This window comes from Salvelinus sp. IW2-2015, linkage group LG4q.1:29 (assembly GCF_002910315.2).
Source record: "Salvelinus sp. IW2-2015 linkage group LG4q.1:29, ASM291031v2, whole genome shotgun sequence".
In the NCBI taxonomy this organism is placed as follows: domain Eukaryota; kingdom Metazoa; phylum Chordata; class Actinopteri; order Salmoniformes; family Salmonidae; genus Salvelinus; species Salvelinus sp. IW2-2015.
This window is the reverse complement of record NC_036842.1, coordinates 52,554,619-52,580,771: the sequence shown is the minus strand read 5'-3', so window position 1 is coordinate 52,580,771 and position 26,153 is coordinate 52,554,619. Positions and strand designations below refer to the sequence as shown.

The following is a 26,153-nucleotide window of genomic DNA, read 5'->3' as shown; positions in this document are numbered from 1 at the left end:
TAAAGGAAAATACTAATAGCCTGTTATAGCATTAAAAAGTATTAGTAATTCATAGTATGGTGAGGATCTTAAAACAATTAAGGTTAAGAAGATCCATGCATTGCAGTATTAGTTGATAGATTGATACATTTATATTATTCGTGTTAAATCCGTCAAGCAATACAAAGGGTTACGAATTGTGAGAGGAGATGTGTAACGCATTACCTTTATGTTGTGTGGATAAATAGTGTTCAATCTGTGATCTACTAAATGCTCTTAATCTATGGGAGCCTGAGATTCGTTGCTCTGGTCCTCCACTCCCAAGGTTCCACGGAGAATTCGCGGTCTTTTTCTCTTGCAACCTAAAACGTTCCATGAGTAACATTCTGCGCTATCAGCTCTTCCGTGATTCTTTCTAACTCCTTTTCTCAAGAGTACGTTATTGATGATATAAATAAAGAATAAATTTAAATGTAATAACTGCTAACATGGTCAGAGTTGTTTAAGGTTTGTTTAGTAACATATTGAGGAGTTAAGGTTTTGCAGAGAAGTTAATATGACGGCCGTGCTCGGTTTGCAGCTTAGCTTCGTTACTGACTGCTGAGGGTACTGCACGTAGCTGCCATTTTTGATGTTCGGATTGTGAATAAACGTGTTGCGCTGTTAATAAGATTATTTTGCGGCATTAATTGTGTATTGTTTTTAAACACTTTATGCCTCTGTTGATACATTTGAGCTTATGGTTTTCACCTGAGTAAAAGCTTTGCTTCGAACAAGTTATATTGAAAATTAGTATTTTGTTTCAAGTGGATGTAAACAGTGTATAGCTGTTATGATTTGAAATAAAGCCTTGTACCCTACAAAATCTATTTCTGTAGTCTGTAGTTCTGGTATAAATGTGTTACTGTTGTAAAATGATTGCACTAACCGTTCCACTGAGTACCAATTTCCGTATCAAGCTCTCGTGATTCTTTCTACCGCTTTTTTCAGGGGTGTAACATATGGTCGTTGTATATTACTCGGCGGGGGTCGGTGACGTCAAACATGGGGCATGATTCCAGTGGAAGAGCGGGGGGAATGGACTCACCCATCGGAGACGACGCCCTCTGCGATCTCACAGACCAGGACGAAGAGGAGGACGAAGGTGAGGAGCCAGCGCAGGTTGTGACCAGGGAAGTGCAGCCAGGTGCTGTGGTGGATGTGCACCTTGGAGCTCTGGCTGCCCCAGCCTTTCAGAACACAGCAAACACAACAATGACACAGGAAACAGGAAGTTAGCTTCAGAGAACAGCGTGACATCCGTCTAACTTAGCTCATTTATCTGCTCTGTTGGGCAGGTGAGAGTCAATTCCCAACTAAGCATCCGCAATAATATTATACATTTTACTTGTCTATGGCCGGGATTCAATCCGATCAAGCTCTTTCAGCTATGCACATTCTAAAGGCAATGTTTCAGAGTTCGCGTAGACCTCATTCATGGTAAACACTACATATGTTGGCTCAATCAAAATGTATATTTAATTGTCAAGCGTGCGATAAGGTGGATCTACCGCTGATCAGATAAAATACCGGCCTAAAAGAAGACACCACAGGAGGTTGGTGGCACCTTAATTGGGGAGGACGGGCTCGTGGTAATGGCTGGAGCGGAATAGTGTCAAATACATCAGAAACATGGGTTCCATGTGTTTGATGCCATTCCATTCGCTCCTTTCCAGACATTATTATGAGCCGTCCTCCCCTCAGCAGCCTCCACTGGAAGACAATTCAGACTGTTGATTCCCGTAGAGACTATGGAGGGGATACACAAAGTCCCCTTCGGGTGTATTACTCCGGATATACAATTCATGACCTTGGCTTAACAACTGATAGGATCAAATTCTACTGACTCCCGGTACAACCTCGAAAAACTGTGAGCCTAACAAGAAAGTTGTCCCTGCGAGTCACMGGAGTAGATTAAAAGGTAATCAAAGGGGGGTCAGTGGCGAGTCTGTCAAGGTCTTCACTGTGAGGTGGGTCACCCCCCGGGGGCCTGCAGCTAGGCGTGTCTCGATAGAGAGAACAAAGCTACTGTACCTTGCCCGAGATCGCCATTCCAGTTAGCTCTTAAAAGCTATTATGAAGTAAATTTACTCACACACCTTACGCGCTGCTAGGTGCACGGAGTAAAATGCAGCTTGATGAAAAGAAACTCCAGCACATTGGGGATCTAGATGCTTCCGACATTTAATGGATCTTATTTACCAATGTTTCGGTCAAACAACCTGCTTCGGAAGGCGTCTCGACCACCGGTGTTGTTGGAGTATGTATTTTTATTACAGTGAGCTACTAAAACCTAACACCTTGGACTTTCGCTCGATGGGCTACCGTGGTGTTGAGCCAGGCAGTACCCTCCGGTCAGATACATCTGCTTTTAAAAAGGAGCGTAACAGCTTATTTCACTGTACCTCTGGGTTATTAAACACAACACCTGGTCCTAACTGACCAAATGCTTATATCATTAAAACTGACATAATAATCAAATTGCGATGGGTTTCCTTAGCAAKGCATCCAACTGCTGCTCCCGACAACACCTCCCTACTAATTACATTATAATATCTGTTGGGAGGTAAGTTAATCAGTCAGCACTGCTGGCATGCATGCGCGCGCACACACACATTAGTATTCTGTGTGTGTAACTGAAGCTCTGCAAACATTACGACGCCCATGGCTGAGCGGGAGATTAATCTCTCAGGGTCACTAGGCACCTTCCCTCTGACCTTCTCATCCAATTGGTTTTGAGGAGGTGAGAGGGTGCAAAGGGATCAAGGAAATGCAATTGAGATTCTCTCACAGGCTCAGAGTGACAGGGAGAATGAATGAGTGAGAGAGAGGAGGATTTTCTCTTTTAGTCGTCATTTGGACTAAACCAAGAGTCCTTAAACATTAAAACACAATTTCTAATACAATCACATTTTCACATAATAACACTGTTACAAACAGGCATAATACACTGACATATTGACCAGATAAATACTCTAACAGTCTAAAAAGAGAGATTGATTCCTTCATCTATCATAATCCTGCACAACCTTCCAATTTATTATATTTAAATGGTTCTAAAGTACTGTTTGAATTTATATATTGAAATATTTCTGGTTTGCTCAGAAAAAATATAACATTTCTTTATTGCTCTAAATCAAAATGTTATTTTGCCTATTTCTCTTTTCTGTCTGGATAACACATAAATGGTGGACAGTCTATTCCTAGTATTTACTGAATGTCTGTCTCTTACCAACTGAATACTGTTGTGAATAGAGTTTGGCCGTTTTAAATGGTGCACATTGTGAAATAAAATAAGCATGTTTTTTTTTTTTTATTATCTTGTTGAGCATACCTACAACAGAAGAACCATATCTCCACCTTAAAAAATCCTTGCTGCTTTATTCTGTGCAATCTGCAGCCTCCTAATTTAACATGCTGATGCATTTCCCCAGACCACAGAACAGTAGTTCACCTGACTCTCCATTAATGTTTGGGTTGTTTGCTTAAGAATCTTTCCTGGTAAATATTTAGCTATCCTTCTGATAGCCATTGAAAAAAAATATTTTTACATAGATTATTTATTTGAGACGACCATGATAAGCAGGTGTCTAGCTGCACTCCTAGTCGTGTGGTTTCTGCCACTTCCTCAATTTGTACTCCCCCCATACTTAATTGTATCCCATGCTGTTTGCCTTTTCCTGCTGGAACAGACCAACAAACCTTGGTTTTCTTGCTGTTCRAAACAAGTTGGTTCAGACAAACCCATTCCTTGATATTTTCCCAGATATACTTGTAGAGCTTGCTGTACCTATTGAACCGATTGTCTTKCTGTATAAACTGTAGTAATGAAGGTCGTTGGTATATATTAAATAGAGAATTGGCCCAAGGCAGCTGCGGTATTCCACGGTTTAACGCATGAGGGGAAGAAAACGACCCATTGATATAGGTGAACTGTTTCCTGTCAGTTAGATATGACTGTACCCAATTCAATGCTGCCTCCTTCAAACCAAATATTTAATGATCCACTAAATCAAAATGCTGCAGTAAAATCTAAAAATAGTACACCCACAACCACTATCAATAGCATTGAGCCACTGGTCAGTCATGTCAACCAATGCAGTGGTGGTGCAATGCTTTTTGTGATAAGCATGCTGATTGGCTGTGATAAGATCATTCTTTTCCATATACTCCCATATTTGTCTACTCATAATACCCTCCAATATCTTACTGAGTGAAGGGAGTAGTCTGATTGGTCGACAATTGGCAGGAGTAATGGGTTCTTTGCTGTCTTGGATTGGATACAGTTTAGCATGCTTCCATACGTGTGCAAATGTCCCCTTTTCCAGTGACCAATTAAACATGTATTTCAATGGAGCTGCAACCTGGGGAGCAGCATAACGAAGTAAAAAATTGTCCATAAGATTTAACCTGTAGATTTACCATTGGGTAATGACTTCAATARGTTTAACACCTCGTCTACTGACACCATTCGTAGACTAAAAGAGCAGTTTTTTTTCACTCATAATATGATCATCAATCCATTGGACAATAGCTTGTTTGGAAGAATGGGTATTTACACTATCGCTCAGTAGATAAATTTTCTTGGTAAAAAAAATATATGGAAAATTATTGGCAATATCAGCTGGTTTTGTTATTGTTCTCCCGTCAACCTCCACACTAGATGGGCATGATGAGATAGATGTACCAAGCCCTTAACTGTATTCCATACCTTTTTACAATCAATAAAAGCATTTTTGTAAAATAGTTTTTTTCTTACGATTTAATTTAACTGCATAATTACCCAGTGTTCTATAACTCTGTTAATCAATTTGTAGTTTAGATTTGGCTGCTAAGACTTTTGCCATATTTCTTTGAGAAAAAGCCTCACCCAAGTCCCCACCCTATCCCCAACTGTACTCTTTCTTTCTGGGGCATGATGGTCCATTACCTCAGTGAGCAAATCAATAAAACATTCTGTAGCGTGATTTAATCATTCTCTAGATAAATCAGCTCTCAGGGTACAGCAGCCAAATAATTTTGAAAAAGCTCATGATTAAAAAAATATATATAAAATGATCTTGACCACAATCCTTGAGGGTTTCTTTGGAACCTTGGTGTTCATGGTTAGGGTCACAATATTAATGGCATTGATCTGTCTTTTAAGCATTTCTATGGGATATTACAGAAGATTAGATCAATGCCGAAYGGTRACCTAACTTAGTTGATGAGCTAGTAGTATCATTAACCATTTGTTTCAAACCACAGCTCTCGGCATATCTCATGAATTAAGTTATATTTGAATTATTATGATCCTTCCAATTTATATTAAAATCACCCAAGACAAATACATCTCTGTTACTATCTGTGGCCTGGTCAAAACCCAGATAGGACAACTTAGAGCTAGGAGGTCTATACACACATCCTACCAATATGGCTGCCTGGTGAGGCAGATATACTTGAGCCCATAGTGCCTCTATCTGACATACATTAAGGTCATCCCTTCTCTTAAAAGGTATATGATTCTGAATGTACAGTGCTACACCCCCACCATTCCTATCCCTTCTMAGTAGACTATATCCATGAATGTTCATTTGCCCATCATTTACGGCTAGCTAAAATATGAATATTATTTATGTTGACCAATTTAAAAACCTCATGTATTTTGTTAGGAAGGCTACATACATTAACTTCAGCTATATGCAACCCTTTCCTTGTCAAGTGGAGATCAATAGAGCATGTATTCGTTATAGTTGAAGTTGTCATGATACACTACAACACACAAACTCAGATTTGAACATTGGATTAAAATAGCCATGGAGTTACTCTAGAGTCCCGATACAGTTGCCCGTTSATGTGAAGTTGATCTATCACCAAGGAGACTCGTTGACTCAGGCAACGCTTTTCCTTCATGATGGGATACAGTTTCTTTTCTCCTTTCATTGATCTCCGTGGGGAAGTGATCATTCATTCCAAAATCTCGCCATTTACTGTTGCTTAAAATGTTCAAACCATCAATAAGAGCCCGTGTCCTATTCCCAGAGGCCTTACCCATTCTATGGAGTCTAGAGAAAGTGACATTACGCACGACATCAGTGGGCAGTTTCAGTTGAGTTGACATAAAGTCTCTGACAGTGTCCTCACAGCCTCTGCTGTTGTCATTCTCCGGTATCCCTGAAAATATTAGATTGTCCCGCATTGATCGACGTTGTACATCAAGCAAGGTTTCTTTAAGTTGTTTGTTCTCCCTTTGCACCACCTCCACCTTGCCAGGAATAGAGTCTACAGTACCTTTCAGCACTGTGTTCTTTTTCCTTACATCATCAATCTGACATTGGCTGAATTCTAGACTGGCACATAATGCATTGGTGTCCTCTCGTGGTATAACCAAGATATCACGTTTGGCAAGGCTTTCATTGATGGATTTCAACAAGTCAACATCCATATCAGTAAACCTCTGCCCACTCACGCCCTCTTGCTTGGGGATGGTTTGATGCCATCGTTGATACCGCTTGGCTTTGCTATGTTTTGTTGATTGGGTTTGTTGTCCTTAACAGTGCTCGAATCCTCCGAAACCAGCGACATGTTTCCTTGAGCTCGTAAGTATCTCTCGTCAATGAATCGSTCAAGCTCTTTCTCATCCCCCTCCCCCTCTTTATATCTATCTTTCTCTCTCTCTCTCTCTTTCTTTGTACTAGCTCCATCTTTTATCTTCCTTCTAGGTAATGGGTTTATCCCAATCTGGTATGGTACCCTATTAACTGTAGAATGCAAGTATTTTGTCCAGAGCCAGTAGAGCACTGTAAAGGGAATAGCGTTGAATTTCAGATGTAATGTAGCCTCTCTCTAACAGTGTCACAGGGAAATAGAGACTTGGTCAGTCACACACTGATGACACATAGCCAAGCACGTAAGAGTCACTTTACCAGCAGTCACAGGGACACAAATTGGGTCTAGGAATGATAACAGCTGAAGAAAGTCACAGCACATTACAATAACTTTAACAACTGGGACRGGGACACATTGAACTTGTCACACATTGATGACGCAGAGGTGGCCGGCCGGTCACACAGTGATGATGACACCAGTGGAATTGGAGGGGGTAGCCAGGTGGAACAGACTGGCAGGCGAGCAGGGATGTGCAACCCGACCCTACAGTAGATTATGGCTCCAGCTCCTGCTCGCTAGGTCTAAATTCCAGCAGAAAGGTCACATTTGTTTGTCAAAAATAAAAATGCTTCCCACAACGAGGGGTTTCTTGGAATATGTCCYAACCAGCCTCCCACCCCCACCATGCTTCACCTAGGGTCATGTTCCCATTAGAATGTTAATGGTTTTATCATTGGGGACACACTGTATACGTTATGTATGGCTCAGTTAGTTGATGATAGTGCTTGCAAAGCCAGGATTATGGGTTTGAATCCCGGGGCCACCAATACGTAAAATGTATGCACACATGACTAAGTCACTTTGGATAAAAAGCTTCTGCTAAATGGCATWTATTTTAAACTGTACCGTGGACTATATATTCCTATGCAAAATGAATKAATGCATAGTTAGTTAAACAAAAAAACTACAGCTCGGTACACTCCCTCTAGCATATGCTGACACCATCCCCACTACCATCATTGATTACCAGCGATTACAGATAATTTCATTGCAACATAAGCACCCAGTAACGGAGTGAATGGCTCAGTAACGAGCTACCATAGGACAGTTATGCTTGAGCGCTCGTGTGCGTGCGTGCGTCCGTCAACATACTTTCCCGCCCTTGTGCTTGCTGTATGTGTGGTAAGGCTGTGTGGCTCTCACCTCGTGGTAACACTCACCGATGAAGAGGATGGGGAAGGTGATGAAGAGCAGGAAGATGTGCGGCACMACGTTGAGCGCGTCCAGGAAGCAGCCGTTGTTGAGAACGCCGCTGTCCACGTTGTACGCCAACGAGTTGTTCTCGTTCCCACAGAACGCCAAGGACATGTTGGAACCGGGACTCTACGGAGGAACTCACCACAGGAAAGGAGGAAAAAAATGGAAAAAGAGGAGGAGGAGGACAACAAGAAAAAAGGAGAGAGAATCTCTCAGAGCATGTTGTTTCTTTGTAGGACACTGATGTATTTCCAGCGGCAGGTCTCGATGAGTTAGAACGTGACCTCCGCTCTCTTAGTTCCTCTCTTTCACATCCTGGCTCCCAATACCAGATCCAGAGAGAAAGAAGGGAGAGGGARAAGAAAGGAGAGAGAGGAGGAGGGTAATTATAGTCCAGTTAAAGGGAAAAAGCTGCACTCTTCGAGTTCCTAAGAAGCAGCATTGCCAGCGGAAAGCTCGCTGGTAACAAATTCCTGCATCTTGTTCCCCTGCGGTCTCCAAAACACATCCTTGACACCCACGTCTGATTGCCAGGCCGGCTTTGTCTGTTCGCTCTCACGTGCAAAACGCTGCACAGCTCCTCTGGAACACACACCACAAAGACACACCGGCGCCTCACTCACACACACACACACACACACACGAGAGCGGAGTCCTCCTGCGGTGCACCTGCTATTCCTATCTCTGTAAATGAGATTTCAGAGTCGACCTTGCAAGATGACAACTGAGGCTGAACGTGAGACAGTTTGTCCGTACAGAGTAGACGACCTGCTAGAGGTGGCACGGAGAAAGGGAGTGAGAGAGAGACAGAGATAATGGGAAGCAGAGGGAGAGCGAGAGAGATAGAGAAAGGGGAAAGAGAGAGGGGGGTAATCAAAGAAGAGGAGGGGTGAACATGAATGAAATAGAGAGAAACACAGAGAGAGAGAGAGATAGAGGGAGACAGACAGACAGACAGATAAACAGACAGAGCGAGAGGTACCTATGCTGAAGTCACAGAGGAGAGTTAGGCTACGTGAGAGGCATCTGGAAGCATGCAAAATCCCAAACCCAATTATTTCCAGGAATTACATAATGATATCCCTCCATTTATTAATTGGCTTTCTACATATTCAGCTGTGTTCAAGCACTCAGGGACAGAAAGAACACAATGGTGACAGAATAACTAGGTTGCTGTAGTGGCACAGACATGCAGTACCAGTCAAAAGTTTGGACACACCTACTCATTCAAGGGTTTTTCTTTATTTGTATTTTTTCGAAGACATCAAAACTATGAAATAACACATATGRAATCATGTAGCAACCCAAAGAAAAGTGTTATACAAATCAAAATATATTTTATATTTGAGATTCTTAAGTAGCCACCCTTTGCCTTGACAGCTTTGCCATGTTAAAAGTAAATTTGAGATTTTTGGTTCCAACCGCCGTGTCTTAAAAAAAAAAAAAAAAGAAATTACTAAAATTACTAAGATCAGCTTAATATTGTGGAAAAGAATGTTGCTTCATCAATGTAATTGTCTGCATCATTCCAATCCCCCATATATTTTTTGTTGTAAATATAATATACCATACACGCATGCATACATATACTATGTGTCCTTGACAGCTCTTTGGTCTTGGCCATAGTGGAGTTTGGAGTGTGACTGTTTGAGGTTGTGGACAGGTGTCTTTTATACTGATACAAGTTCAAACAGGTGCCATTAATACAGGTAACGAGTGGAGGACAGAGGAGCCTCTTAAAGAAGACATTACAGGTCTGTGAGAGCCAGAAATCTTGCTTGTTTGTAGGTGACAAATACTTATTTTCCACCATAATTTGCAAATAAATTCATTAAAAATCATACAATGTGATTTTCTGGAGAAAAAAAATCTCATTTTGTCTGTCATAGTTGAAGTGTACCTATGATGAAAATGACAGGCCTCTCTCATCTTTTTAAGTGGGAGAACTTGCACAATTGGTGGCTGACTAAATACTTTTTGCCCCACTGTATATACATTACATACTTTTTAAAATAATATACCTTTATTATTATTCCCCGCAAACCCTACCACCCTTCCCCAATTGGAGTAAAACTAATAAACACTTCAGCTTTTACCTTCAATTTATACATCTTATAAACATTTTACAGACACAGTCTACTTTACAATAGTTTTCTTGTTTGTTCTTAGTCCTTCCTCTATTTCTGATGTCCATCCAGTTTGATTTCCACTTGTAACTGTGCTATTTCACAAAAGTTCCGAACCTATATACATTTTACAGATCCCGTATGTTTTACATTGTTATCTTGTTATTATAGTCACCCTTCAGCTCCACTTCAACCCCTCCCATCTATCTCTCAACACCTCCATTTTAGATTTCTTTTTCCATATATTTTTCAACTGTGATGCTTCACAAAAGAATTGAACCTTTCTATTCTCATAGCTCTATCAGATTGTAAATAATAAATAAACATTTTTGCTAAAATTATTATATTATTGATTGATTGACTATGGCTTTTCAAATCACCCAGTATTGCTATCTGTAGCGTAGTTCTAGGCAAATGTTGCAATTCTTAGCCATTCCTGGACCTGTGACCAAAAACGAGCTACATATGGACAATACCAAAAGAAATGATCTAATGACTCTGCCTCCTCACAGCAGAATCTGCAGAGCTGGGAGGATTATATATTATATAACATTATATACATTATATATTATATATATATATATATATAACATTCCATTAGTTGCAAGAATTTTGAATAGTAATTTAAATTGAAAAATTCGATATTTTGAATCCGGCGTTGTTTTGCGTATCAATTCATAAACCATGTGCCATGGAATGGGTACATCGAAAATCTCTTCCCAACTATTTTGCAATTTATATGGCACAGCTGTCAGTTTTTTGGTCCTTAAATGAAATTGGTATATGTTTTTATTTATCACACTTTTCTTTAACCATTTATGTTCTTTAATACAGGGCCAACATACAAGTTCCTTATTTTTCCCCTTCTACTTGCCTCTTCCATATTTGTGGTAATGCTGCAATTAAATGGTTGTAATTTTGGTAGAGCAGACATTTCCATATGTCTGTGTTAGCTGCATGTGTGACATAACTCCACCAGTCCTATTTATGATATCATTCACTAAAATTATCCTTTTTTAAATATTTCTTTGAAAAATACAGTTTTTTTAATCAATTAGTATATTTGAATTTAACCACAATATTTGTTGTATTTATTTGTTCTGTCTTTTAAGGTGGATTAACTGAAATTGCAACCAAACTTAAGGCTTGTTTAAAAATAATATATTTTGGAGATGATTTCCTTTTCAAACAACCGAAAGTGAGCAGGTGCAATCTGAATAAAGGGAAAAAGGCCTTTCTTGAACATAGGATAAGAAATTCGTACCAATTTACTAGAGAACCAGTTTGGATTTAAGTATAACTTTTGTATGACTGATGCCTTTAGTGAGAGGTCTAATGCTTTAATATTTATCATTTCTGCCCTCCGAATTCCTAATTCGTTATATAAATAGCCCTTTTAATTTTATCTGGCTTGCCGTTCCAAATAAAATTGAATATTTTTGTTCATATAATTTAAAAAGCAGGCACTAGGTGTAGGCAAAACCATAAGCAAATAGGTAAACTGTGATATGACTAAAGAGTTAATCAGGGTGATTTTTCACAAAATAGACAGGTATTTTGCTTTCCATGGTAGCAAGATCTTATCTATTTTTGCTAACTTTCTATAAAAATGTATTGGAGTGAGATCATTTCTTTCTTTTGGATTTGTATACGAGTATGTCCACATCTCCGTCAGACCATTTAATTGGTAACCTACATGGTAATGTAAAATGTGAATTTTTTTATGATCCAATACGTAATATCATAATTTGGTTTTAATCCAGAGAGGATAGCAAAGTATCTAGATCCTCTATGAGGCCGTGAGAGACTCTAATTGTGGTTTTAAAAGAAAACATGAATCATCAGCGTACAATGACACCTTCGTTTTTAAGCCACGGATTTCTAATCCCTTAACATTATTGTTTGATCTAATCTTAACAGCTAACATTTCGATGGCAATATTAAATAGATATGCCGATAGTGGACAACCTTGTTTTACTCCTCTAGATAGTTTTAAACCTTTCCTGAGATGTAGCCATTATTTACTATTTTACACCTAGGGTTACTATACATAACTTTAACCCATTTTATAAGAGATTCCCCAAAATTGAAATATTCTAGGCATTTATATATAAACTCCAGTCGTACTTTATCAAAAGCCTTTTCAAAATCAGCTATGAAAACCAGGCCTGGTGTCCCCGATATTTTATAGTATTCTATTGTTTCCAGTACTTGTCTTACATTATCTCAAATGTATCGTCCATGTAAAAAACCTGTATGATTAGGATTAATAATATCTGACAATACTTTTTTAATTCTATGCGCCAAGCATTTTGCTAGGATTTTTGCATCACAACACTGAAGTGTAAGAGGTCTCCAATTTTTTTAATGGACTGGATCTTTATATATACCACTTGGGTCCTGTTTCAGTAATAATGATCTCAGACCTTCTTGTTGTGTGTCTGATAATCTACCATTTATATAGGAGTGGTTAAAACATGCTAATAATGGTCCTTTGAGTATATCAAAAAAAGTTTTGTATACTTCCACTGGTATGCCATCCAGCCCTGGAGTTTTCCCATCCTAACCTCTTGAAGCTAGGGGGCAGTATTTTGATGTTTGGATAAATAACATTCCCAAAGTAAACTGCCCATTTCTCAGGCCCAGATGCTAAAATATGCATATMATTGGCAGATTAGGATAGAAAACACTCTAAAGTTTCCAAAACTGTCAAAATATTGTCTGTGAGTATAAAATAACTAATATTGCAGGYGAAAATCTGAGGAAAATCCAACCAGGAAGTGCTGTTTTTCTGAAACTACTCTGTTCCATTGCAAGCCTATCCTCCATTTAAAGGGATATCAACCAGAATCCTTTCCCTATGGCTTCCACAGGGTGTGAACAGACATAGTTTCAAGCTTTTATTCTGAAAAATGAGCGAGAATGATCACATCGCGTCAGTGGATACCCAGATGTCCTTAGATTTGTTCATGCGCGCGACACAGGAACGAGACCGTCCKGTTGAAATTTACCGTCCGGTTRAAATATTATCGATCATTTATTGTAAAAACAACCTGAGGATTGATTATAAAAAACATTTGACATGTTTCTACGAACTTTACGGATACTATTTGGAATTTTCTTCTGCCCGTCGTGACCTGCACGAGCCTGTGGATTACTCAACAAAACGCGCCAACCAAATTGAGGTTTTTGGATATAAAAATWATCTTTATCGAACAAAACAAACAWTTATTCTGTAACTGGGAGTCTCGTGAATGCAAACATCCGAAGATCAAAGGTAAGCGATTATTTTTATTGCTTTACTGACTTTCGTGACCAATCTACTTTGCTGCTAGCTGTTTGTAATGTTTTGTCTACTGAGAGCTGTCCTCACAAACRCTTGGTTTGCTTTCGCTGTAAAGCTTTTTTTTCTAAATCTGACACGCCAGGTGGATTAACAACAAGCTAAACTGTGTTTTGGTATATTGCAAATTAAATATTTTTAGTAATTTAATTTGAATTTGGCGCTCTGCAATTCAGGTGATGTTGATGAAAATGATCCCGCTAAAGGGTGCGCCAAGAGGTTTTTAAAGGCCCCAATTGCATCAAGCAGTTCCTCCTCTGTAATTTGGCCTTAACATGAGTCTTTCTGTACAGATAATCATTTTACATTATTATTATTAGGAAAAAAAATCTATACAATTAGTTTGTTATTGGAGATGGAGGAGCCTGAAACGAAAACATATTCTTAAAGTACTTTACTTCCTCTTTCAAAATATCATTTTGTGAATCATGCGTGACTCCATCATTTGTAACAAGTTTTAATAAAACATTTTTGGTAGCATTTCTATATTGAAGATTGAAAAAGAATTTGGTGCATTTTTCACCATATTCCATCCAGATCGTATTATTTTTTCTTGAATAAGTTCCTCCATTTCTTTTTGTTTTTCCTCTAACTTATTCTGTGCCTCTATGGTACCGTTTTTATTGGTCTCTAACTGTACTGTTAGTCCTTCAATTTCCTTTGTTAATATGGACTCCTCTGATCTAAATTGCTTTTGTTTTATAGATGAGTTCTGAATTGCATGGCCTCTAAAAGCACACTTAAATGTGTCCCATACAATACGGGGATCTGCTGTACCTATGTTATGTCTGAAAAAGTCAGTTAKAAATTCTTCTGTCCTAGTTCTAAACAATTTATCATCTAGTAGGCTTTGATTAAATTTCCAATATCCTCGCCCACGTGGAAATTCTGTAAGAGTAATATATATGCCAATTAAGTGATGATCCGACCGCATTCTGTCCCCTATCAACACTTTTTAAACTTTTAGTGCCAGAGAGAATGGCATAAGAAAGTAGTCAAGACGACTAGCTTGATTAAGCCTCCACCATGTATATCTCACTAGGTCAGGGTATTTAAGTATCCATATGTCCACTAATTCCAATATATCCATGACATTCATGATTTCCTTAAGTGCCTGAGGGTGATAGTTTGTGGTGTGATTTCCTTTYCGGTCCATAGAGGTATTTAAGACCGTATTAAAATCTCCCACCATAATAATAGAGTTTAGTGTTGCTTGTAGAGTTGATAAATTCTTATATATATTTTCAAAGAAGCTTGGATCATCATTATTCAGACCGTATAGGTTAATAATTCATCTACCTTAAGGATCTGTTTGGACAATTTGCACATTTGGATCAAAATTATTGTTCATTAAAACCATCACCCCTTTTGAATTTCTTTGCCCATGGGAGAAATATATTTCGCCCCCCCAGTTCTTTTTCCACAAAACTTCATCTAAAATTGTTGAATGGGTTTCCTGTAAACAATAGATATTAAATTCCTTCTCTTTTAGCCAGGTAAATACTGATCGTCTTTTCTTATTATCTGCTAAGCCATTACAATTGTAACTGGCTATACTTATTTCACCACTTACCATAATGAGACACAACTTTCAATTATTTTTATCAAAATATATGTTTGTAAACGTACCATTAAAAAGTAACATGATGATTGAGTGTCTATATAGCTGTACCATGATATTTGCAWTGCAAACCTCCAATTGGTCCCTACTATTCCTCCCACTAAAAGCCCCCCTCATCCCAAGTTGGGTTGTCATCCTAATGCCCGGCAGACCACCCTCGACCCCCTRTATCCCAWWGCCCTGAACCGACTGGGATCCATCCTTTGAAAAGAGCACACAGTGCCATTTACCAAATTGAAGTAGATCAACTGCCAAATGCATTTCCATTGCCCTCACMTCGATTTGTATTATATATAGCTGTGGATCATCCTCTATTGTCCCTAACATATTTTACTCCTTCGCAACAGTTGTGGGATACACACATACACCCACACAAACTCAACCCTTTCCCCCCACACAACCATAAGCTCACATTCTCAACAATTGCACCATCCCAGAGCCCAACTCAAGAAAGGTCTTGATTTAAAAATGCACTTACAGTTGCAGCTGCATGAGAAGGCCTGCAAGACCGCAAAAAAAATGGGCAGAAATTRAGAGATTTTATTAACCATTGTCACATCCTAGATGATGGAGGTCAAATGTACACCTTTTCCCTGAAACACCCACAATTACGGTCACCCGTATTGACCATATTCCCAAGCATCTCCATGCAGTCAGACTTTGATTTTGTGCCACCAGGGTCACAATAATATACCCCCTCTCTGAATGTCCGAGTGTGACCCCCCTCCCCATGGGTTACTGTGTGAGACGCAGAGTAGGTGAACAKATGATCTACACATTTGTGGTTCCCACCATGAAGCATGGAGGAGGAGGTGTGATGGTGCTTTGCTGGTGACACTCAATGATTTATTTAGAATTCAAGGCATACTTAACCAGCGTGGCTACCACAGCATTCTGCAGTGATATGCCATCCAATCTGGGTTGCGCTTAGTGGGACTATCATTTATTTTCAACAGGACAATTACCCAACACACMTCCAGGCTGTGTAAGGGCTATTTGACCAAGAAGGAGAGTGATGGAGTGCTGCATCAGATGACCTGGCCTCCACAATCACCCGACCTCAACCMAATTGAGATGGTTTGGGAGGAGTTGGACCGCAGAGTGAAGGAAAGCAGCCAACAAGTGCTCAACATATGTGGGAACTCCTTCAAGACTGTTGGAAAAGTATTCCTCATGAAGCTGGTTGAGAGAATGCCAAGAGTGTGCAAAGCTGTCATCAAGGAAAAGTGTGRATACTTTGAAGAATCTAAAATATATTTTGATTTGTTGAACACTTTTTTGCTTACTACATTATTCCATATGTGTTATTTCATAGTTTTGATGTCGTCACTATTATTCTACAATGTAGAAAATAGTAAAAATAAAGAAAAACCCTTGAATGAGTTGGTGTGTCCAAACTTTTGACTGGTACTGTATATACTGTTGTAACGAGTACGCTAGGAGTCGGGAGTGAATTTAATAATAAATGAAACATGGAACAAAACAAGAAACACGAGTAGTGTACAGACATATAACACAGGAACAGAATCAATATCGCATGGGGAAAGAACCAAAGGGACTGACAGATATACTGTTGGGAGGTAATCAGGAAGGTGATGAAGCGCAGGTGTGCGTAACAATGGTGGCAGGTGTGCGTAATAATGAACAAACTGGCGACAAACGAGCGCCAGAGAGGGGGAGCGGGAGTAGACGTGACAACTGTCTAAAACACAGGAACATAAAATATGAATGGCATCCTAAAAAAAAGACTACTGTATGTTATGCTGTTTTGTTTACAGGATTATACTCTATAGATCCCAATGACATTCCGCTCATTCACGAAGGTCGTCAGCCCAAGGTACAGAATGCACAGAGTAAATTCACACATTTTTATAATTGATGTGTAGATCAAACTCAGTAATCTAGACGATACCCAGCTCAGGTGTCAGGGGTGAGAGGTGACAACTGGGCCGCGTTCACTTGCAAAACGTTCTCGAACGTTCCAAATAGAAATAGAGCCGACGCGATTCCTTATTCTACATGTCAGAGGCATGTTGGTTCCACATAGCATATTTCTAGCTGAACGTTCAAAAACAGCGCGCTCTACTGAACGCACCCCTGATGCCAGAGGGAAGTTCAGGGAGGGAGGGGAACAGAGTGAAGATGCACAGCTGGTCATCTAGACACGATACCTGATACCTCCCTCGACACCCACGCTGTGTTCAGCAGGATGCAACTTTTTGGAACATGCAGATAGAAATATGCTATGTAGAACAAAACATGCCTTTCTGACGTAGAAGGAATCACGTCAGCTCTATTCATGGAATTTCTATCTGCAATGTTCTAGAACATTTTGGAACTGAACGTGGCCCCAGGGGAATGCAAAATCTGTAACTCTGTACCCTCACTTCCTGTCCTGCACCAAAATACCTCCCCATGTGGGAACGAAGAAGTTGGCATGAGGGAGAAATCCAGTAACTTCCACAAACATCTCTAGGAAGAACTTTTAAATACATATACACTACATTTAGATATTTGATAGCTTTTCTATTTACATTTTATTGACATGTGCAACAGCGTTTTCTTTAGTCTCTCTGGAGTGTCACGTGGCCAGTGTTTTGCACTTTTATGACTTTTCTATTCGTTACGTAGCAACAGGCAAGCTCAATCAAGCACTGATAAAGTATTTGAAATAATTTCAAGAGCATTTGAACCTAGGTCTGATGTGTAACAATCAACAATCTCCAACCTACTTGTGTGTTTTTTATTTCTCCTCTGTATTCACGTGTGTGGCCAGTTTAAGTTGTGTTAAACTGTCGTGTCCTGAATTTGAGATTACGACCGTCCATTGTGGGATTATTCGCCAGGGAGAGTTTTAAACATCAACTGGCAGAATTAAAAGGGGAGGGGCAGAACAGATGCTTTAACAGCGGCTCAGAGGAACATTTTGATCCTCTCATGTGGAATGTTCCAGAATGGAACTCACGTCGGAAGTTCTTGTAACCTTCAGTAAATCACTGACCAGTAGCTAAAGAGACCACTGACTGACTGACTTTCCTACCTTTCAGCTGCTCCAGTTGTGCATAGGTATAAAATTGGTTTCAAATCTCTATTGGCAGCGTTAAGACTAATAGCCATGTGGCCAAAGAGACAGACAGACCTACTCACTGACAGGCAACCGTCTCAGCTGTTTACAGTAGTCCACTGCTATGTATTTATTGTACTCGCTGTGAACCTAGAGGTCTCTGAACATTCATCAGGACCTTTTGAATAATATTTTACCCCAATGGGTGTATCCTGCCAATTCAAGACGTAGAGAGTAACCTAGGTTTAGCCGGTCTTTTTCTGGGTTACTATGGTTCAACAGAACATGAGAGAGAAGTAGATAGCCTCCCTGTGCAGCTAGGGGAGAGCTCTACAACTGGGAAACAACAGTTCGTTCTGAGTCATTCTCTCACTTAAAATATTGAGATCTGGTGGATAATAGAAAGAGAGAGATCCAAATTGAGCAGTAGCTGCTGAAAAAATTTACTCCTACAAATATCGAAATTGACATGGTTTTAGAGTGAAGTACATTGGAAAAAACAAACGAAAAACTGCAAGACTAAACGGGAGACAAAACAAGCAGCAAACGATGAAGATGAGCTTGTGTAAAAGTATATTTTTATAAAATTGTGCAGTTAGCTTAGCTAGCTGGATTGTTTACCAGTTGTTAGGGACTCTCCTAAAAGAAGCTAGCTAACAAAACATAGCTAGTTAACAACACAACAGAAAGACAAAAGGACAAAAGACAAAGGATATCAAAGTAAAACAGTTCTCTAAAGACACTAGGGACAATAATGCAAGAAACAACGATGTTTTGGAAAAGGTAGGCTTCTACTGCAATATTGTAGTCAACATCACCAGCATTGTAATGGAAATTGTTTACCCACCAGACATCCAGATGGGGAAAACTAAGAAAATGTTCAAAGGTTTGATGGGAGAGAACCATGAATGCCTGTTTGCAGATSTTACCAGTTGCAAAACAATAGTAAAAGTAATACCTAACGAGGGCACATATGGAAAAGGGTTATTTGCAACCATTTCCCTTTCTCAAAAAAGAGCGGCATCAGCCACGGCTGTCAGGTCATCATTTTTGAAGAAGCTGACCAGAGCAACGCATACCAAACAGTCAACTTATACAATAATGGAACTGTATTGATACAAGGCAATGATTCTCAAAAGCCTGGAGGCTTGAATGTGTTTGCTACCCTAAAAGTAGAAGCTGAACTCATCTCAGAAGCTGAGGAAAAAGTCAAGGAGGGAGATGATGGAGAAAAGCAGGCCCCAACACAACAGCCTCTGTGACCCAGCAAGAAGCTCTCGGTGTCCCTCTACCTACCTCACCTGCAGCAGACAGAGCCAAGAACATGCCTACAGCACCAAGTACACCTGCTATGCAACRTTTCCACAACACCCTCTCCCTAGTTGAAGCAGAGGTCATAGAACTCTGAGAGAACAAGCTTCAAGAGGATGACACTGTCCAGACACTAAAAGAAGAGATKAAACAGTTCAGGGAGGATAGCAGAGGAGAGCATCTTTTGCTAAATTAGAAAGCAGAATGGACAAACTGAGTCAGACAAAGTATGACCTCAGAGACCATCTGAGCACAACAAGAGAGGATCTAGAGCAGAGAGAGGTACATTGACACACTCAACCAACAGCTAGTCATTATGTCCTCTGCATCTAGACAACATGTCCATCAGCTTGGTACAACACAGGCAGAACCTGAGACCAGCATAACCAGCATGGCCTCCACCACACAGCCTGATGACACTGCACCAGGTCAACCTACCGGCCTCCCAGTCTGCTCCAGCACAGGTCCACCTATCAGCCTCCCAGTTTGCTCCATCCATACAACCACCCACAACTGCAGTCCTTATCAATTCAAATGGGAAGCTCTTGGTCCAGGAAAGATTACTCCCTTGACACCAGGTGTATAACTTCTGTATGAGATTTACACCCCCCAACAAATGACCTTCGTGCCAAAGGTGAAAATGTATCTGGGGCAGTGAGAAGTGTGTGGTTCCAACCTTGAAGCATGGAGGTGGTGTGATGGTGCTTTGCTGGTGACACTGTGATTTATTTAGAATTCAAGGCACACTTAACCAGCATGGCTACTATAGCATTATGCAGTGATACGCCATCCCATCTGGATCGCACTTAGTGGGACTATCATTTGTTTTTCAACAGGACAATGACCCAACACACCTCCAGGCTGTGTAATGGCTATTTGACCAAGAAGGAGAGTGATGGAGTGCTGCATCAGATGACGTGGCCTCCACAATCACCCGACCTTAACCCAATTGAGATGGTTTGGGATGAGTTGAACCGCAAAGTGAATGAAAAGCAGCCAACAAGTGCTCAGCATGTGGTAACTCTTTCAAGACTGTTGGAAAAGCACTTCCAGTAACACTGAGTTGAGAGAATGCCAAGAGTGTGCTACTTTGAAGAATCTCAAATCCAAAATGTATTTAGGTTTAAAATAAATGTTGGTTACTACATGACTCCATATGTGTCATTTCATAGTTTGTCTTCAATGTTATTCTACAATGTAGAAAATAGTAAAAAAAAAGAAAACCTTCACTGTAAAAAAAAGTCTACACCAGTTGTGTTTGGCACATGTGACAAATAAAATTGTATCTCTTTTTATGACATGAAACATTCATGGACATTTAGCTAGCGAGATAGCTGATTTGACCTGGGAGATGAACATTGGGTTGTTATTTTGCCTGAAATGCATATGGTCTGGTTTTATGATATATGCTATTGCAAAAATAATCMTTTGGTTGTATTTATGAAGGTTTTATGTATCATTAGAATATGAAAAACATGCATTTTCATTAGTTTATGTTACTGTAGCCAATATGTAAAAACAAAAAAAACAAAAACATTATACACCATCACAAATAAATGCATTATTATTGTGTGTCATGTCCTCCTAAAACTGCTTATCACACAAACTCAGTTAGTGAATTCGAAATTCTAACAGTGTTGAATAGACTTATTTAAGGGTGGGGTGACATGACGTGGCAGAGTAATGAAAATGTTAAATTCATATGACCTCAAAATTATGCTCTTGGCACTTCTAGTGTTAATCCACAGATGAAAGAGGAAACCTAGTTAGGCAACTAACTAAACTATCATTCATCTCTCCTAGTTCGTTTTTCAATTACCCACGTGRGATTGTATGCTCCTGAAAACCAATGAGTAGATAGAGGCGGGACCAAGTTGTATTTTACCACACCAGCCATGTTGCATGCACAAGCGTTGCTAAATAAAATGTACAAATACATGTTATTTAATCAATTCACCCACACCGCTCGCGCGTGTGAACGAGCGTCTGCTTAGCCAAGTGCTAAAATAGAACTTGGTTCTATTTAAGACGCTCCACAAGTCCCCTCCTTATTGGATATCACAAATACTTGAAAGACAAAMGAGGAGAGATTAATCAAAGATTAACTCAAAAACAATTATGTTTCCCTTTTTATCTGTGGGTTAATCGTCGGAGTAGAGAAACACACAACACATTTTGTATGACTCTGAGTAAAAACTCTACAAAGAACCAGCTAAAAAGAAGACCATATGCATGTCGGGTAAAAATGTAAATTTTATTTGACCTTTATTTAACTAGGCAAGTCAGTTAAAAACAAATTCTTATTTTCAATGACGGCCTACCGGGGAACACTGCACCTGAACCTGCCTTGTTCAGGTGCAGAAGGACAAATTTGTACCTTGTCAGCTCGGGGATTTGATCTTGCAACCTTCCGGTTACTAGTCCAACGCTCTAACCACTAGGCTACCTGTTAGGCTTACCCTATGTTAATTTCTAGCTAGCTAGCTAGCTCAATGTCCATGAGGGTTTCGACCTTCCCCAAAATTAATATAATTGATTCACAGTTCATTTTGGTATGTCATGATCACACGCACGATGGCGCACACGTCATATGTTATAGCCATAGACATTAAAACCAGTAGAGAGTGATAGCACTGACGTCCTCCACATATTCCTATGGAAAACTCCTGATTGCGCATGATGCCGAAAGTTYTTGAATTTGAAGCGCACCATATTGCTGAATGGTGTTGAATGGCACCAAAATAATCGATAAGTATCATAGCGAAAGTAGCCGTAACTAGCAAATGATCATGTTCGACGTAATCGTTTTTATCCTGCCTGAGAGAATCAACCTTAAAGTCTATGGCATGAGGGCGCGAGCAGAGTTTCTAAACCCAGAGGAGCAACATCGCAACACTTATGGCAACGCTTGCGAAACAGACCAGGCTGGGGTTTAGGGTTTGAGAAGTCAATGAGAGAAGTGAAAAATTCTTCCTTAGTTGTTCATTTTTAGGCACAACCTAAATTCGAGCCAATGACTTATGTAGTTGAACATGTTTTTACCCCAACCTYGTGACATGTTTTCATTTTCATCAAAAAACAACTTTGTATYGAAGGAGTGCCTTTGATTTGACAGTTCGGCGTGAGACGGCCGTTAGACCCGATTAAGTATTTCTACGCATGAGCTTAGCTAGCCAACGTCACCTACAAGTGTGATCGGGAATTTCTATTGGAGGAATAAGTTTTAGCCGATCTTCATACTCTACTGTCTTTGGCGCAAGCCTCTTCGTAGTCTGCTGGTCCGTAATTATCTGTGTCAGCACGTGGTCCTGTGTAACAACAAATGTAGTAGTCAAATTTGATCCCTATTTATTTAAATATAGAATTGTAGCAAACTTTCAAATAAATAACTGTGGGAATCGAACTTGATCATAATAAGCACAATTTAGAGTGCAAATATTTCTGAGTTCCTAGTTGAGAGTATGCACTGAAGTMTGAGATTTCGGAGTTCCGAGTTATTTTGAATGCGGCATTGGCGCCTGGCTACACAGGCGTCTGTTGATGCGCGCGAGCATTGTGGATTGCTCTCTAAGGACGGTATTTRACGGTGACAACCTGCTGCTTCAGAGGAAYGAAAAGAGAACACTTTCTTAACCATATATTTGTCTTTATATAATAGTTAAAATAGGAAGAAATCATTTAAGCTGTTTTTAGATTGACGTTGTGTCACGACTTCCGCCGAAGTCGGTCCCTCTCCTTGTTCGGGCGGCGTTCGGCGGTCGACGTCACCGGCCTTCTAGCCATCGCCGATSAATTTTTCATTTTCCATTTGTTTTGTCTTTGTTTTACACACCTGGTTTCAATTCCCCAATTACCAGTTCATTATTTAACCCTCTGTTTTCCCCATGGTTTTTGTGYGTGATTGTTTTATGTATGTTCGGTCCGTTATTGTGGGCTCAGTATTACGACATGTTATTGKAATATTTSAGTAAAGTTACTTGTGTTACTCATCTCTGCTGTCTTGCGCCTGACTCCTGTGCACCAGCTACACCCAGACCACTACACGTTGCTAGCTACTGTACTTATTTACCGCCGCCTGCCTAGTCAGCTAGCCAGCTACAGTAGCTGCTATTGTAGCTTTTGGTGTGTAATATTGTTATTATTGTTGCAATAAAAAAAGTATTTTAAATAAATGTAAAATATATATACAAAAATAAAAGCTTGCACTTCAATGGCATCCCTCAGATTTCCTTTTATCTTTCCAACCAGGAGCAGTACTATAAAGGCACCACTGATCACGACAAGAGGCGCAACAGAGAAATTCACAATTCAGGGTAACGTTAAGCAGTTAATTTCTATTAGACAACTGGACAGATTTAGCTATATACAACCATTTTTCAACAACCATTTTCCATCTAGCTAGTTGGTCAGCTACATGTTGCTAGCTATTGTTCAGTGGAGGCTGCTGAGGGGAKGAYGGCTCATAATAATGTCTGGAATGGAGTAAATGGAATGGTATCAAACACGTGGTTTCCATATAGTTGATACCGCTTCATTGACTCCATTCCAGCCATTATTATGAACCGTCTTCCCCTCAGCAGCCTCAACTGATATAGTTATGTCTGTCATATTGAGGTATCTAGCTATAAGCTAAACCTGATCAATCAAATGGTTAGGTGTAAGCAATTATGGTAATTACAAATGCCCTTAACTTGGTGTCTTCCCTTAACAGACACTGAGAAAGAAAGGATGAAAGTGAGGGAGGGGGAGAGAGGTGGGAAGAAAGKGGAAGACAGACAGAGAGCGATGGAGAGAAAGAAACTGAGAAAGACAGCAGTGCAAATGTACTTAGACTAGAGTATTTCAACGACTCTTCTCTTCCAACGTGTTAGGCAATCATATGTACCTACGGGGGAAGGATGGCCAGCCACACAGGAGGGTGATTTTTACTAAGGAGGAGGCCGTGCTGACCGAGATGCATGCTGGCCATTACGGAGTGAAGAGCATGATTGCCAAAATCAACCTACGCTTCTTCTGACGGGGAATTGTCAAAGAGGTGGACAGCTGGGCTAGTGACAGCTGGGCAAGTGAAATAACCGTTTGTTTATCAATCACATTCTATTATATCTGAAATTATTATGAYTTCAATGAATGTCATATCAGAGAGCACACAATTTTTCAATTTGTCACTTTTTGCTTAAAGATCAGTACCCGGTCTAGCTTGCCAGAAGTTTGAGAGGTTTAAGACTGTGGCGCCTGGAGATGAAGCCCATCAAAGTTGTTTCACCATGGCACATGATCGGTAAGTGTCACAATTCAAATTTTGTCCTGATAAGTTGTTTTGTAATGGTTGCTTTATTTGACCACAGCAGAGTTCAATATTATAGAATGTTTGTGTCAGTATCCTTACAAATATGAAAATCTGCATACTGTGTGACACACTAGTCTCTATTTTGTTTGGTCAAGGTGTATTGGGTGGGCATTCATGTTCATTATTCTATGTTTTGTATTCTTTGTTGTTTGCGGTGTGGTTCTCAATCAGAGGCAGCTGACAGTTCGCTGTGAGACGACCGTTAGACCCGATGAAGTATTCTACACATGAGCTTAGCTAGCCAAGTCACCTACAAGTGTGATCGGGAATTTCTATTGGAGAAGAAGTTTTAGCCGATCTTCATACTCTACTGTCTTTGGCGCAAGCCTCTTCGTAGTCTGCTGGTCCGTAATTGTCTGTGTTCAGCACGGTCCTGTGTAACAACAAATGTAGTAGTCAAATTTGATCCCTATTTATTTAAAATATAGATTATGAGCAAACTTTAAAATAAATAACTGTGGGAATCGAACTTGATCATAATAAGCACAATTTAGAGCAAATATTTCTAGTTGAGAGAGTATGCACTGAAGTCTGAGATTCGGAAGTCCGAGTTATTTTGAATGCGGCATTGCACCTGGCTACACAGGCGATCTGTTGATGCGCCTCTGCGAGCAGATTGGATTGCTCTCTAAGGAACGGTATGTCGTTCGTGACAACAGCTGCTGCTTCAGAGAACGAAAAAGAACACTTTCTTAACCATATATTTGTCTTTATAAATAGTTTTAAAATAGGAAGAAAATTGCTTCTGATGAGAACCCATACTTAGGTAGCTTTTCCGCACAGGTTTGTGGATATTGTTTTCTGTTTTGTGTTCTGCACCTGACCAGAACTGTTCGGTTTCGTTCGTTCTCTTGTTGTTTTGTTATTTAGTGTTCATTTTATTAATAAATCATGAAACACTTACCACGCTGCGCTTTGGTCCACTCCTTCTTCAGACAGACGATCGTACAGAACTAGCCCACCACCAAAAGACCAAGCAGCGTGGTAAGAGGGAAGCAGCGTTTTTGGAGAGTTGGACATGGGAGGACAATCCTGGATCGGCAAGGGACCTGGGCACAGATGGGAGAATATCGCCGGCCTAAAGAGGAGCTGGAAGCAGCTAAGGCGGAGCGTCGACGCTTACGAGGAGTTGAGCTGCAAAGGAGTGCACGAAGGAGGCAGCCCCAGAAAAAAAAAAAAAAAAATTTTTTTTGGGGGGGGGGGGCACACGGGGAGTGTGGCCAGATCAGGTTGGAACCTTAGCCAACTCCCCGCTTCTTGACGAGCTGGACTGGTCAGCGCCCCGTTGCTACTGGGGTGATGCGCACGGTTCCCCAGTGCGCACTCATAGCCGGTGCGCTATATTCCAGCTCTCGCAGCGCCGGGCTAGAGTGGGCACCAGCCAGGACGGAGGGTGCCAGCTCAGCCGCATCTGGTCTCCAATCGTCTCCTCGGCCCGGGTTATCCTCGCCGAAGCTCTCGCACGGTGTCCCCCG

General features: G+C 40.3%; 1 protein-coding gene across 1 annotated transcript in view; it reads right to left on the bottom strand.

Moving 5' to 3' along the window:
* LOC111962152 (ATP-binding cassette sub-family C member 8-like) overlaps window positions 1–26,153 on the bottom strand; it is a 141,341-nt gene that overhangs the window by 111,487 nt on the left and 3,701 nt on the right. Inside the window, 2 exon segments of the mRNA XM_070442952.1 lie at window positions 1,067–1,208; window positions 7,827–7,989. Coding sequence (XP_070299053.1) covers window positions 1,067–1,208; window positions 7,827–7,989 — 305 coding nt within the window.